A 15,209-nucleotide genomic window follows, 5' to 3' on the forward strand; every position below is an offset into this window, starting at 1 on the left:
TTCATGGATTTGGTGTTCAAATCATTTACTTGATTTGGAAATTTGTTCACTGCTTGCATTTCAGTACTTTTTGACAGTTGCTATTTTGTTTTTGGTAACTTGAACTTTGAAAACTTTGTAATATACTTTTCTTTCTCTTTGCAGCTGCCAACATCTTATCATCTCCCTCTAAAAGAGGACAAAAAGGTACCCTTATTGGATATTCTCCTGAAGGAACACCTCTTTATAACTTCATGGGTGATGCTTTTCAGCATAGCTCTCAGTCGATCCCTAGGTTTATTAAGGAATCACTAAAACAAATTCTTGAGGAGAGTGACTCTAGGCAGATCTTTTACTTCTTGTGCTTGAATCTGGTAAGATTTTTAAATATTGGTGTCATATCTTAAAAGCTCAATATTTTAATTTTGGCAGAGTGCTATAATTCTAGTACTTCCCAAATTTCTGATAATTAGAGATGGGCTAAAATTTATATTTTCTTTGAGTAGTAGCAAGATCAAGAATCATATTCAGATTACTTAAGCAAATAATTTTTGAGGAATTGTGTGGAAGCATTGATTTAGTATGCTATTTCAAATCAATGAATATAGTAGTTTTTAAGAAGTTTAGGGGCTTGGGTTGAGGCTAAGTGGTAGAGCGCTTACTTAGCATGTGTGAGGCACTGGGATCAATTCTTAGCACTGCATATAAATAAATGAATAAAAATAAATGTCTATCAACACCTAAAAATTTTTAAAATATTTTTAAAGTTTAATCTCTTTATGAGTATATCCTAAACCATCAGTTGCTAACATTTGAGAACCTTATTAATTTTTTACAGACATATAAAATAAAAGTCTCCTTAATAGTTTATAAGATGGATATATCTGATTTTACTTAGCTTCTTAGAATTTATTTGAAATGAGGTTTCTAGTATAAGTGGCAGTTAAATGACTAAAGATGCAGAGTTTAAGCAGATCTTCAAAGAAGATTTGGGTAATTAAAAGTCCTCATGAATAAATTGATAAATCTCTATTGAAATATATTTCCCAACATACTTTTTCCATTTTTTTTAAACATCTTTTAGCTTTTTACCTTTGTGGAATTATTCTATGGTGTGTTGACCAATAGTCTGGGTCTGATCTCAGATGGATTTCACATGCTGTTTGACTGCTCTGCTTTGGTCATGGGACTTTTTGCTGCCCTAATGAGTCGATGGAAAGCAACTCGGATTTTCTCCTACGGGTAGGTACATTGTCAAGGTAATACAGGACAATGAAAAAAATCTTAAGTGCACATTCCACCTTAGGGAATAAAATTATATTACTTTTAATACAGATAATTTTCAGACATTGATTTTTCTTTTAGTTTGAAGTAGATAAAAAGGATATGAACTAAGCATTTGATAAATACAAATGGCAATGAACTCAAGATCATCCTCCTTGATAAATCCTTTTTCATAGGCAGTGAGAAAGACAGTTAAAATCTTTAGATGTTTGCCCAACATGTTTCTTTGAAGCAATGAACTATGCATGATCATTCACATTTTTTTTTTTTTTTCAGTGCTGGGGATCGAACCCAGGGCCTTGTGCTTACTAGGCAAGCACTCTACCGACTGAGCTAACTCCCCAGCCCCCATTCACATTTTTGTTGTTAAAAAGCGTATTCAAAATTTGAAGTGATCACATATGAAAAATCCTTTCATTAGTCAATTCACATATCAGAATCCCTTTTGTACAAAGTATTTTGATAAGACCTACTCTAAATTAATAAATTTAGTTTTTAACTTTATATTTTGAAAGGTGGATGAAGCAGAGCTACAAATAATTTTGGTACAAAACAGAATCTCTGTACCATAACAGATAAAGAGAGTACATCAAGGATTTATAGGAGAGAAAATAACTTCTTGCTAAGAAATTAGAAAAGGCAGCCAAGTACAGCAGTACATACCTGTAATCCCAGCTACTTGGGAGGCTAAGGCAGGAGGATCCCAAGTTTAAAACCAGCATGGGCAAAACAGCAAGAGCCTGCATCAAAGTAAAATAAAAGGACTAGCTCAGCTGTTGAGTGCTTGCCTAGCATACATGAGTCTCTGGGTTCGATCCCCAGCACTGGAAATAATAATAATAATAATAATAACAACAACAAAGACTTTTATATCCAGGATACTTTTGACTATATAAAATTTCAACAGATATATGCATAAAAGGACTTTTATATGATATTTTAAATCATGGTAATTTTCTATTTTTGTTCATTAAATAGTTTGAAAATCTGGATTTGTTTCCTAACTTATAAACTAATATTATCTGTACTTTAAAAATACTTGTCATTTTCCTTGTCTAAAACAATATTCGTGTTTTTAGGTATGGCCGAATAGAAATTCTCTCTGGATTTTATTAATGGACTTTTTCTGATAGTAATAGCTTTTTTTGTGTTTATGGAGTCAGTAGCTAGATTGATTTGATCCTCCAGAATTAGACACAAACATGTTAACAGTAAGTCTTTTCTTTTCCTATTTGAATTTCTACTTGTACTTAAAGTTTTTCTGTGTATGGAGTTTAACTATTTGTTGTTTTTACCTAAGAAAGTTTTATTTTTATTTAACTTACTTTCTGCTATATAGTCCCCCATTGCCTGAGGTTTCACTTTTTGTAGTTTTCATGGTCTAAAAATATTAAATTCCATAAAAATATTAAATATTCCACAAATTAATTCCAAAGGTTTAAACAACTTTTATTACATTTTTATAATTATTCTATTTTATTATTCTTGTTGTTGTTAAGCTCTTACTGTGCCCAAATTATAAACTAAATTTTATGATAGATATAAATGTATAGGAAAGTAACGTATATATAGAATTCATTACCATCTGTGGCTTCAGGCATCCACTGGAGGGCCTTGAAACATTCTCCAAGAATAAGGAAAAACTACTGTTGTTTACATTTACACCAATGACTCTTAGAAATAATTTTTTTCCTCTTAATATTTTAGTAGTCAAAATGTTAGATTATATTGTAAAACATGGGTTTCTTCTGATGTATTAAATGTTTTTCCTTAAAGTTGGTTTTTCTTTTTTTATTATGTTTTGGTTTTGCTTTGTTTTGGTACTGGGGATTGAACCCAGGGGTACCTTACCACTCAGTTATATCCCCAGCACTTTTTTAATTTTGAGACAGTATCTCACTGAGTTGCTTAAGGCCTTCATCAAGTTGCTGAGGCTGGCCTGGGAACTTGTGATCCTCCTGCCTCAACCTCCTGAGTTGCTGCAATTATAGGTGTGCACCACCACACTCAACTAAAGATTTATTTTTAAATACCTGAGGAAATTTGTACAATGTTAGAAATGAAATCAGAAAAATATTAAAAGTTTAAAGGTTTTACTCCACAGATTATGTCACTACCATAGAAACATTTAATGTTCTCTCTGTACCCTCCAAACATTTACATGTACTATTTCTTGTAATTGACACACTCTACCCTCACTTCTGCCTGCAACTTCCTCAAGATTTTGCTAATATGTCTCCTCTGGTAGTGTATTTTCCTTTATCCCTCTCTTGTCTTCCATCCTCCAAGAAGGAAGATATATATTAGCATGAAAAACATTTCAAGATGTACTAAATAAAAATCATAGCAACCAGGTGCAATGACACATGCCTGTAATCCCAGCAACTTGGGAGGCTAAAGCAGGAAGATTGCAACTTTGAATCCAGCTTCAGCAACTTAGGGAGGACTTTTTTTCAAAATTAAAAGGGGATGGGGATATAGCTCAAGAGTAAAACACCCTTCGGACTCAAGCTCCTATACTGGAAAAAAATAATACACAATTCTTTTTAATATATAATTCTATATTTTTAATGTGTGAATTTATGTATGTTATCTTTTACATAAAAGTGCTATTTTCTTAGAAGAGGACTGTAATTCTCTTTTTTTTAAATATATTTTTTATGACTTTTATTTATTACTTATTTTTATGTGGTGCTAAGGATCAAACCAGCGCCTCACACATGCTAGGCAGTGCTGTACCACTGAGTTACAACCCCAGCCCCTGTAATTCAGAGGAGTAGAATTATAGGGAACTATCACTTTCTAGTACATTTTTTTTCCTGATGAAATATACAAAAATGAGATGTTTTTCAGTAGAGGAAAAGGAGTATTTATGAGGTAATGGGCTTTTTGTAAGCAATATTTGGTTTCATTCAAACTCATTACCTACAAACTTATAAAGCTAACATTTTAAAATCTGGCAGACCAGCTGAGCACAGTGGTATACACCTATATCCCCAGCTTACTTGCGGGGCTGAAGCAGGAGAAATGCAAGTTTGAAGCCAGCCTCAGCAACTTAGCAAGACACATCTGAAAACAAAAAGGACTGGGGATGTAGCTCAGTGGTTCAATCCCCATTACCAAAATATAAAAAATAAAATCTGGCAGAAAAATGATCTGAGTCCAGGAAGGATCAGATAAGCTCTGTACATGTTCACTAAGTAAATATGTTTTCTTACTGCCTTGAAATATAGTTTAAATTATTTGCCCCCCACAATTTTATATTTTCCTTTCATAAAGTAAATGAATTTCTCTAAAGGAAAACATGTAAATAAAATAACACCCTAAGCTACTATTCAAAATCATTTTATAAGAGAGGATAATCAAGGGTAGTAGCTTTGTTTATACTTTGGAGTATTACTGTGGCACCACTGGATCAAGATAATTTCATACATTTTGTTAAAATAATTAAGAGATTACTATGTATGTTTGCTTTTCATTGTACCTTTTATACTTCAGAAAGTTTTACTATAAAGATGATATGTTGTTTGGAATCTACCAGTTAATAAATTATAATCATTCTCATACAAATTGTTGAAATTTACACAGTAATATAAACAAGATTTCAAATTCAATTGTATATCTCTTCGTAGTGAACAATACTTTCCAACTCTTTATTTAATTAAACAAAACTTTGTATCATTTATTTACACATGCATAAGCCATGAACAAAATACATGTCATTCTTTAATGACTTGTTTAAAGTAAATCCAATCCCTCTACTTGTCAGTTTTGTTTGGTGTTTGAAAGAATGATCCTTCCAAAATATTTCAGAATTCACATTTTTAACATTTTGGACCTAAATTTTTACTTAAGTTAAACTTAAGTTTTACTGTAAATATTTTCACAACTGTAAACAGAAAACTATATGTAGCCATATACTAATTTAAATAACAAGTTTCTTTGATTTTGCAAATTTAAAGGATTTCTTTTCCTCCCTTTTGCTAGCCAGTCTCAGTTGGAGGGCTGATAGTAAACCTTATTGGTATCTGTGCCTTTAGCCATGCCCATAACCACAGCCATGGAGCTTCTCAAGGAAGCTGTCACTCATCTGATCACAGCCATTCACATCATATGCACGGACACAGTGACCATGGGCATGGTCATCGCCATGGATCTGCAGGTGGAGGCATGAATGCTAACATGAGGTGAGTCCTTAGGCAATATTCTGTTACTTTCAACTGTGTTCTGAATTGATATTTTGTGCTTGTTTTTATTCAGTATTGACTCTATAGTACACTGTTATTTTTAGAAAGTAATCTGGCTTTTAAAAAAAAAGGCTTGAGCAGGACACATTGGTGCTCCCCTGTGGTATCTACTCAAGAGACTGAGAGACTGAGGCAAGTAAGATACAAGTTTGAGGGCAGCCTCAGCCATTTATTAAGACCCTGTCGCAAAAATAAATAAATAAATAAATAGAAATAAAGGGCTGGGAATATAGAGCTAGGGATATAAATCAGTGGTAGAGTACCCTGGGTTCACCATAGTGCTAAAAAATAAATTAATTAATAATAATGATAAAAATTAAATTAAAATTAAAAAATCTGAAGTTGCCTTCAGTAGAAAACACTGGTATTTGGCCAGGTATGGTGGCGCACACCTTTAATCTCACCTACTCAGGAGACTGAGGCAGTAAAATTGCAAGTTCAAGTTCAGGCTGGACAATTGAGATCCCATCTCAAAATAAATAATAAGGGTTGGATTGTAGCTCTGTGATAGAGCACTAGCCTAGTATATTCAAGGCTCTGGTTTCAATCCCTGGTACTACCCACCCATAAAAGAAAGAAAACAGGGCATGTTTGTTTAAGTAAAATGGAATATTATCATCTTTTTAAAACTAAGAAAATTCTGTAACACGCAACAACTGGCTTGAAGATATTATGCTAAGTGAAATAAGCCAATCACAAACAGTTTCTGTGTGATGAAATTCATAGATTCAACAGTGGTGACTGGGAAGAGAGGACAATAAAGGTTGCTGGTCAACAGGCAGAAAGTTTCACATTAAGCAAGATGAATAAGTCACAAGCTCTTTTGTATAACATCATACTGCTAGGCAACAGTAATGTATTTTGCCATTAAAATTTGGTAAGAGGTTAGTTATTATGTTAAACATTCTTACCATAATAAGTGAATTTTTTAGAAAGTGAAAATCAAGGGTCTGGGGATAGTCAGTGGTAGAGCACTTGTCTAGGTCCTGGTTTGATCCCTAGTGCCACCAAATATATATATGTTCATAATGTCTACTTTTAAATTATTGTATTCTTTTTCATAGTGACTGTTTAATAACTATGGTTGCAAGGGAAACACTAAATGTACTATATGAACTTTGACTACAAAAAAATAGGAAATGTTTATTGTACTATAAAGTATGGGGAATGTATTAATCTCACTGTGTTGAATTCTTTTATACTAATTGCTTACTATTAAAAATTGGGTGATGTCCAAACATTGGCTCAAGCCATAATTTTTTTTTTTTTTTTTTTTTTTTTTTTTTGCAGTGCTGGGTATTGAACCTCAGGGCCTTGTGCTTGCGAGGCGAGCACTCTACCAACTGAGCTATCTCCCCAGCCCACTCAAGCCATAATTTTTTAGGAAGCCTTCCCAGAAAAAGTACACCTCTTAAAACTTAACCACACTTGTGGCCTAGTTGCCCATTTCTTTTCCTTTTTACTGTACACTAAATGCCTTAAAGACAGTGACCAAAACATGCCAAACTTTGCTACTGTTGGTGGTTTTTTCCCCCCTGGCCTGGTTGCTTTGGTAACAAAGGAAAGACGCCAGCAGTTTAACCAGGGATCTGAGAGAAAGTGTGTGGTGTTGAGGGATGAGGGGGTTGGAATTATATTCTGGGTTTATGAAAGAATTTTTTCTTTATGGATTCAGTAGAGTGTAAATAAAAGACACTATGGATATCTGGAAAAAATAAAAAATAAAAAGACAGTGACCATGTCCATTTGAAGTACCGCCACTAGCAAAGTGACGATGCCTAGTGGGTACCCAGCAATATTGGTAGGAGGGATAAAAGAGCTAAATTAGATATTTTAATGTGTAATGTTTTTATATATTTTCTTTGTAGGTGTATTTCTACATGTTTTAGCAGACACACTTGGCAGTATTGGTGTGATTGTATCCACAATTCTTATAGAACAATTTGGATGGTTCATTGCCGATCCCCTCTGTTCTCTTTTTATTGCTGTATTAATATTTCTCAGTGTTGTCCCACTGATTAAAGATGCCTGTCAAGTTCTCCTTCTGAGACTACCACCAGAATGTGAAAAAGAATTACATATTGCTTTAGAAAAGGTACTGTATGTAATATCTTTATTATTGTTTTCCTTTTAAAATAGCATTTAAAAATGAATAAATTGACCTGGCAAGAAATGTGCAAGAAAAAAAAATTTTTTTTTTTTTTTTTTACTTAACAGATATAAAACAGACTGAATAAAGGGAGAGAGAGTTACTTAACAGATATAAAACAGACTGAATAAAGGGAAAGAGAGATTTTCTTGGATGAGGATACTGTATTATAAAGATGTTGATTTTTGTTGTTTAGATCTGAATTCATTTGCCTCACATTGGAATTATTCTGTTTTGCTTTTTATTTGTAGGGCTAGACAATCTAGTATTATTTTGAACTTATTTGGAAGAGTTAGTGCTTGAGAATAAACAAACATACATAAATTTATAGAATTAACTAATTAGTTTAGTATATTCTTGTTTTATGATTACAAAGTTACACATTACACATACAAAACTAACAGTTTTAGTCCTTAACAAGAAAAAATAATTTAAAAAACTAATAGTTTGTCTAGAAACAGACCCAGAAATTTTATGAAATTCAATGTATAGCAAAGATGCCATTTCAGATCAATGAGGAGGAGTGACCTGCTTTGAATTAATTACACCTTTTGGTAGAAAAGAAAGCTATAGCCTCCATGCTATACTATATAAAAATATATTGCCAACAGGTTAAGTGTTGTAAATGACAAAAAATTATAAATTGCCGAAATAAAATAGAAGTTTTTTTGTTTTTTTTTTTTTTAATTTGTAATGTGAGGAGGGGAAATCTACACATTTAACAAATTGAAATTGCTAGTTGGTGAAAGATTCCATTATGAACATGAAATACAAAAGGCAGACAAGAGGAAATATTTGTAGTACTATGAACAGTAAACCCTTACTATTCGTGATCCTTTTAAATCAAGAAAAGACAGTTATATAGAAAAATAGACTGAGGATATAAACAATTCCTAGTAAAAACAATACAAAATTGTTTTCACTTCGTGTTTGCCATATCAATTAAAAGAAATTGGGGTTTGCTAATGAAGGGTTGGATTGCAATTATGGAACATAGTGTTTGCCCATAATGTGTGTTACAGAATGATTCTTACTAGAACTAACATAAAAACCAATTAATATCTTTTAAAAAAAAAAGGTTGATTTTCTAATTTTTCTTATGTGTGTGTGTTGTGGCTGGAGATCAAATTCAGGGCTTTGTACACTAACACATACTGTACCACTGAGCTATACGCCCAGTCCCAGCATTGTGGAATATATAAATTATAGCCTCTTGTGCTAGGGACATAACTCAGCAAGTATTTTTTACTTCAGCCGGGCATGTACACATACCTGTAATTCCAGTGACTTGGGAGGCTGAGTCAGGAGAAGCCCAAGTTTGAGGCCAGCCTCAGCAACTTAGTGAGGTTCAAAGCAACTTAGCAAGACCCTGTCTCAAAAGAAGAAATGAAGGGGCTGAAGCTGTAGCTCAGTGGTAGAGTACTTGCTTCACACGTGCAAGGCACTAGGTTTGATCCTCAGCACAACATAAAAATAAATAAATAAAGATATTGTATCCATCTACAACTAAAAAATATTAAAGAAAGAAATGAAAAGTGCTGGGATATAGCTCAGTGGTAAAATACCCCTGGTTTTAATCCTTAGTAACAAAAATAAAATAAAATAAAAATGAAAAGTATTTTTTATTTCAAAGAAAATATAGATGTCCACCACAGAAAACTTCAAAATACAAAAACGAAAAAAGAAAACCACATGAATTTGACCACCTGGGAAGAAATACTTTTCCAAGTTGTTTTTCTGTATAAAAATACTTCAGAAACAAAATAGCAAAAACTTTTTTGTACTGTTTTATAAGTTTTTACCCATTTATTTAAATGTTACATTGAAAATATGAGGATGAAACCCAGTGCCTTACATGTGCTAGGCAAGTGCTATACCACTGAGTCACAATCCCAGCCCCTTTAATAAATTTTTAATGCTGGTGTGCCATTACATAACCAATCTTCTATTTTTGAACATTGAGGATAACTTTGAATATCTTAGCTCTATATAACAATAATATGTTTATGTATGTATCTGTAATTGAACCCATGTATTTCATTAAACATATCCAGATTATATTTAGAACAGGCAAAGTATATATCAGTGAAAGATACCTTTACTTCAAACCAGCTGTCTCTCCTGTACCTTACTACTTCTGGCCTATCCTCATTACCATTTTCTTTTTCTAATCAGCATAATATTGATTTCTAAACCAAGGCATTTATATGTTTGCTTTCTAGCAGAGAGCATCCCCATTGCATTAAGTAAATTAGTCTGAGCTGGGTACAGTGGCACATGCCTGTAATCCCAGCCACTCGGGAGACTGATGGAGAAGGATCATAAATTCAAGTCCAGCCTCAGCAACTTGACAAGGCCCTGAGCAACTCAGTGAGACCATGTCTTTAATAAAATATTTTAAAGTCTGGGGATATGGCTCAGTGGCTAAGCACCCCTGGGTTTAATCCATGGTACCAAAAAAATAAATAAAAATAAATAAATAACTTAGCCTTTAAGACCATTTATATCACCTCTTCTTTGATTCAACAGATACAGAAAATTGAAGGATTAATATCATACCGAGACCCTCATTTTTGGCGTCATTCTGCCAGCATTGTGGCAGGAACAATTCATATACAGGTGACATCTGATGTGCTGGAACAAAGAATAGTACAGCAGGTAATAACTTTGTTTTAGTAATTTGGTATAAGATGATTTATACTTAAAATAGCAAACATCATTATGGCTCATAGTCATTACTTTACAGAAATATCAATCTTAGCCAGATGTAGGGGTGCATGCCTATATTCCCAGCTACTCAGGAGGCTGAGGCAGGAGGATTGCAAGTTGGAGGCCAGCCTGCACAACTTAGAAAGAACTTGTCTCAAAATAAAATAATGAAAAAAAAAAAAAAAAAAAAAAAAAAAAAAGGACTGGGGCTATAGCTTAGTGGTAGAATGCTTGCCTACCATGTACAAAGCCCTGGATTCAATCCCTAGTACCACCAAAATAAACAAACAAATAAATGAAAGTGTCAGTATTCAGCAGTTCAAGGGTACTATCACTTATTTTTTTATACCTAGATTTGTTTTTATGTCCAAAAATGTTAAAATCGTTTTAATATCTAGAGGACAGACTTTAATGTAAAAATTTTCATTTATGATCCATCTTGGTTCCCAGTTGATTATCAAGAAATAAATTATTGGAAATATACCTGAAATTAATAATAACTAAGTTGGCAGGATATATGCTGTTTGGAGATAGGAATCAAAACAGTCCCTAGGGCTGGAGATGTGGTTCATGGTAGAGCACTGGCCTGGGCATGTGTTAAGGCCCTAGATTCAATCCCAGTACCACACACACAAAGAAAAATTCTTGTGGCCCTATGGTAGATACAACAGATGGAAACCATAGCTGTTTTCCTTTACTACTTTAAATGTCAGGTCGGTAATTTAATGACCTTCTTAACAGATGTATCTAACATTTTGACTAGATAATAAACATTTCTCTGAGGGTTTATCTTAGACTATTAACTATAAAAAATATATTAATTATTTAAGATGTGTACTAAATACCCTAAATGCTTTAAAATGTCTGGATTTTTGTAACAGGTTACAGGAATACTTAAAGATGCTGGCGTAAACAATTTAACAATTCAAGTGGAAAAAGAGGCATACTTTCAACATATGTCTGGCCTGAGTACAGGATTTCATGATGTTCTGGCTATGACAAAACAAATGGAGTCCCTGAAATACTGCAAAGATGGTACTTATATCATGTGAAATAACTCAGGAATTATCCCTGGGAAATGAACAATAGTTAAATGACTCTGTTTATAATATTGCCAGGACAAAAATTTCACATAATTGTACAATAACTTTTCAAGCTCCCTACTGTTGGATCAAGGAATCTTTGTTAAAGAAAATTTAAATACAGAATTAAGCATAATGGTATAAGAAAAGTAATTAACCACATTTGAATTATGTGTATGAGAGCAATCTCAAGATTTGAGTGAACATGATGTACTGCATCGTCTTCAAAAATGGACACAATGATGGATTCTGGTGAAGACCAAAATTACTTCGGTATGTTTACTTTCTATCAGAAAGCATCTCCATTGTAAATATGTATTTACATGTTTATTACAAAGACCCAAATGAAAAGTTTTTAGTCATTTTTTGCATAGCCTAAGGATAAAATAGGAATAAAAATTCTATATTTATGGATTTTCTGTATATAAAACTCTTTTCTAATTATAACTTAAGTCCATTAAGTAAAACGTTTTGCCACTTTAAATGTAAACTAAATTATTTAGAAGAAACTTCAACCACTGATTTGAGATAAGCAGTAAGCATAGGGAAGGATAACATTACAGTTTTTGATGTATTACAAAACCAACCACTCTGTAAAATAAATTTTTTTACTTTTGGTAATATTTGCAAATGAATAATTAATTTATTAGGGTAAAGAGCTTAGTGTAAGTTGTGTCCATGTTATTCAGTTACTTGCCATCTTCCTCCAAAGTAGAATATTCCATTTCTTGTTACTCATTTGGCATTCCAAGCTATTTATCACACTGGTATCCAAGCAATCCTAGGCTTCTCAACTTCTCATTTGCCTCCATATGTTCTGGAACAGCCAACTGAGAGAATCATAAGTAATTGCCAATTCAGAGTTTAATTCTCTGCCTATGGATAGAATTTTTTCAAATTTCTGGAAAAGTGTAGCTTTATAAGAAATAATCAAAGAATAGTTGTTATGTCAAGTTTAATAAATAAAACTTGTCAGTAAACATTTGGACAGCATGAAATCAAAATGCCATGTAATTACTTTCAGTAGTGATATCTAATTATATTTTCTAATTTTAACTGGATATATCATCCAAAAAGATTTTATGATAAATATATAATATATGCAGTTTTATGAACACCAAAGAATGTTGTCCAAAAGATATACTTTTGTATATCTATTTATATGCATCTGAATAGTTTCATTTTTATGCTAGGAATTTTGATAAGTAGGATAAATTTAGTATGGGTACTATTTTCTTATCTATCTCATAATGGCAAACATGTACTGTAAATCATATTTTTGTCTTAGCAGTTTTAATATGTGAGGAATTTTAGAAATTTGCTGTAAGTTATTTTATAATCCTTGTCTTCTCTTTGCACATTTTTTGGTCCAGAATCTTCAGTACATATTAAAATTTTTGAGTGGTGGGAAAATAATTGCACATTGATGTTTTAATGCAATTTTTATAAAGATTTTTTAAATAAAATTTTTTTAAGCAGTTAGGTACAATAAATATTGTACTAACGTTAAAATTTTATTTCCCTTAGAAGGCAAATAACAGCAAAAATAAATTAATATGATTGAGAACTATAAGGATAGAAGAGAAGTGGGGCTGACAGTTAAGGGGATATAGCTGCAAATTAGAGCAACTAAGTTTTGAAAGCATCAACTTGCCATTTCCAGTTCATGGAAGCCATGTGACTTTAGGCAAATCAGCCTCTTTTTTTATATATTTTCCTCATTCATAAAGGCAGTCAAATCTGCTCAAATCTACTTCACCAGGGTTTGGGAACCAAAGGAATAATGTATGTTGTAAAGGGCTGAATAAAGTTGAAGAATCATTATTTTAACTTGGACTTCAAAGGCAGCTTTCATTAATTTCTCTTTTTTAAAAATCAAATCAACATTCCAAGAGGTTAATTAGATATTAAGTATACAGGTAAGTGTTTTTAAATAATATCCAAGACAGAAGCCTATTTCATAGTTCATTTGCTCCATAAAAAGTAGTGATTGTTAACTATTCTCTCAACCATTATTTCTATTATTACCAATTTAGGAGCATGTGATTTCGACTTAAAACAAACTTTGCATCTTTTATACGATAAATTTGTTGTTCCTGCAGCAGGGCATGGTGGTGCACACGTGTTACCCAGTGACTCATGAGGCTTAGGCAGAAGGATTGTGAGTTTGAGACCACCCTCAGCAATCAGAAAGGCCCTAACCAACTGAGTCCCTGTCTCAAAAAAAAAAAAAAAATTAAAAAGGGCTAGGGATGTGGCTCAGTTGTAAAGCACCCCAGGGTTCAATCCCCTGGTACCAAAAAAAAAAATTTTTTTTGTTGTTGTTCCTTTAATATAATGACTGATCAAATATTAACTTTTTTCTAGTTTCAGAGGAAAAATAATGAAGCTACATAATTAGATGTTTCTCACCAAAGGATTTTTTTTTTTGCTTTAAATTTAGATAAAATGTACATATTCATAATATATACACTGGAAACAACCTAAAATGTTCATCAATAAGAATAAATTAAAAAGTTGTGGTATATTCATTTGGAATACTACTCAGATGTAAAAATAAAATTGACTTCTCAAAAACAAGTACACTGAAAGAAGCCAAACACAGAGTTCACAGTGATTCTTTTATATGATCAAGTCCAAGAATATATAAGACTAACCTAGGGTTTGAGGTGTAGCTCAGTGGTAGATTGCTTGCCTAGCAAGCATGAGGCCCTAGATTTAATTCCCAGAACCAAAAAAATAAAGACTATAGTGATAGAACACAGGAAGTGGTCTGTATAAGTTTTCTATTGCTGTTATAACAACAAATTATTGCAACCTCACTGGCTTCTATAGGTCACTTCATAGAGCTAAAATGGAAGCGGGGCTGGGGAGATAGCTCAGTCGATAGAGTGCTTGCCTTGTAAGCACAAGGCCCTGGGTTCGATCCCCAGCACCCAAAAATAAATAAATAAATAAATAAATAAATAAAATGGAGGTGTCAGCAGGTCAGTGTTTCTTCTGGAGACTCCAGGGTAGAATCTGTTTCCCTTATCATTCAAGTAGTTGGCTAAAGTTAGTCTTTCTATAATAGACTGAGATCCCTGTTTCTTTGCTGCTATTCCCACCTTGTAGAGGTCAGCTGCTTTCTTTGGCTTGTGGACCCTTTCCTCTGTCTTCAAGCCAGCAGCAAGTCACTTGTCATGCTTCAGATTTCTCTGCCCCTCTTCCCACTGTTGCATCCTCGGACTGGTTTTTCCACCTTCCTCTTCTACTTTTAAGGACTCAGTGTGGTTACATTAGGCCCATGCACATAATCTAGGATATCCTCCCCATCTCAAAGTTCTGAAAGTTCCTTTTGCCACATAAAGGGAATCATAGGTTCTAGGCTTTAGGGCCTGGACAGCTCTGGGGAAGATGTTACGCTGCCCACAGCACATGTTGTCTTGAGAGTGCACAGGATTTATTGGAAAGGAGGAAAAGGGAATGTTTGAGGAGTGTCGGGACCATTCTACATCTTGGCAGGGTAGTGATTACACAGCTATACACAACTGTCAAATCTTTTAAATTTTAATTTCTACATTGTTGCATTTTCTTTTTCAAGTTGTTTTGGGGTTTTTGTTTGTTTTTAGCTTTTCACTATTTCACAATTATTTTGTGCTGGGCACTACATTAAGCATTTTACATGACCATATCGTTACTTTTTTTTTCTCCTACTGCTCTGGTGTTACCAGATATTAAGTACATGTTAACTGATCAAGTTTGATAATGCAGTATGGT

The 15,209-nt window shown here is 33.2% G+C and overlaps 1 protein-coding gene across 1 annotated transcript in view; it reads left to right on the forward strand.

Moving 5' to 3' along the window:
• The window catches only part of Slc30a5 (solute carrier family 30 member 5), a 30,545-nt gene extending 17,259 nt beyond the window's left edge, over positions 1–13,286 (forward strand). Inside the window, 9 exon segments of the mRNA XM_047556351.1 lie at positions 145–353; positions 1,064–1,221; positions 2,343–2,370; positions 2,372–2,440; positions 2,442–2,474; positions 5,251–5,450; positions 7,377–7,605; positions 10,189–10,317; positions 11,250–13,286. Of these exon segments, the coding sequence (XP_047412307.1) occupies positions 145–353; positions 1,064–1,221; positions 2,343–2,370; positions 2,372–2,440; positions 2,442–2,474; positions 5,251–5,450; positions 7,377–7,605; positions 10,189–10,317; positions 11,250–11,420 (1,226 nt within the window). The 3' untranslated portion in view covers positions 11,421–13,286.
• Positions 13,287–15,209: the final 1,923 nt, after the last annotated feature.

The sequence above is a fragment of the Sciurus carolinensis genome, chromosome 6 (assembly GCF_902686445.1).
Source record: "Sciurus carolinensis chromosome 6, mSciCar1.2, whole genome shotgun sequence".
NCBI lineage: Eukaryota > Metazoa > Chordata > Mammalia > Rodentia > Sciuridae > Sciurus > Sciurus carolinensis.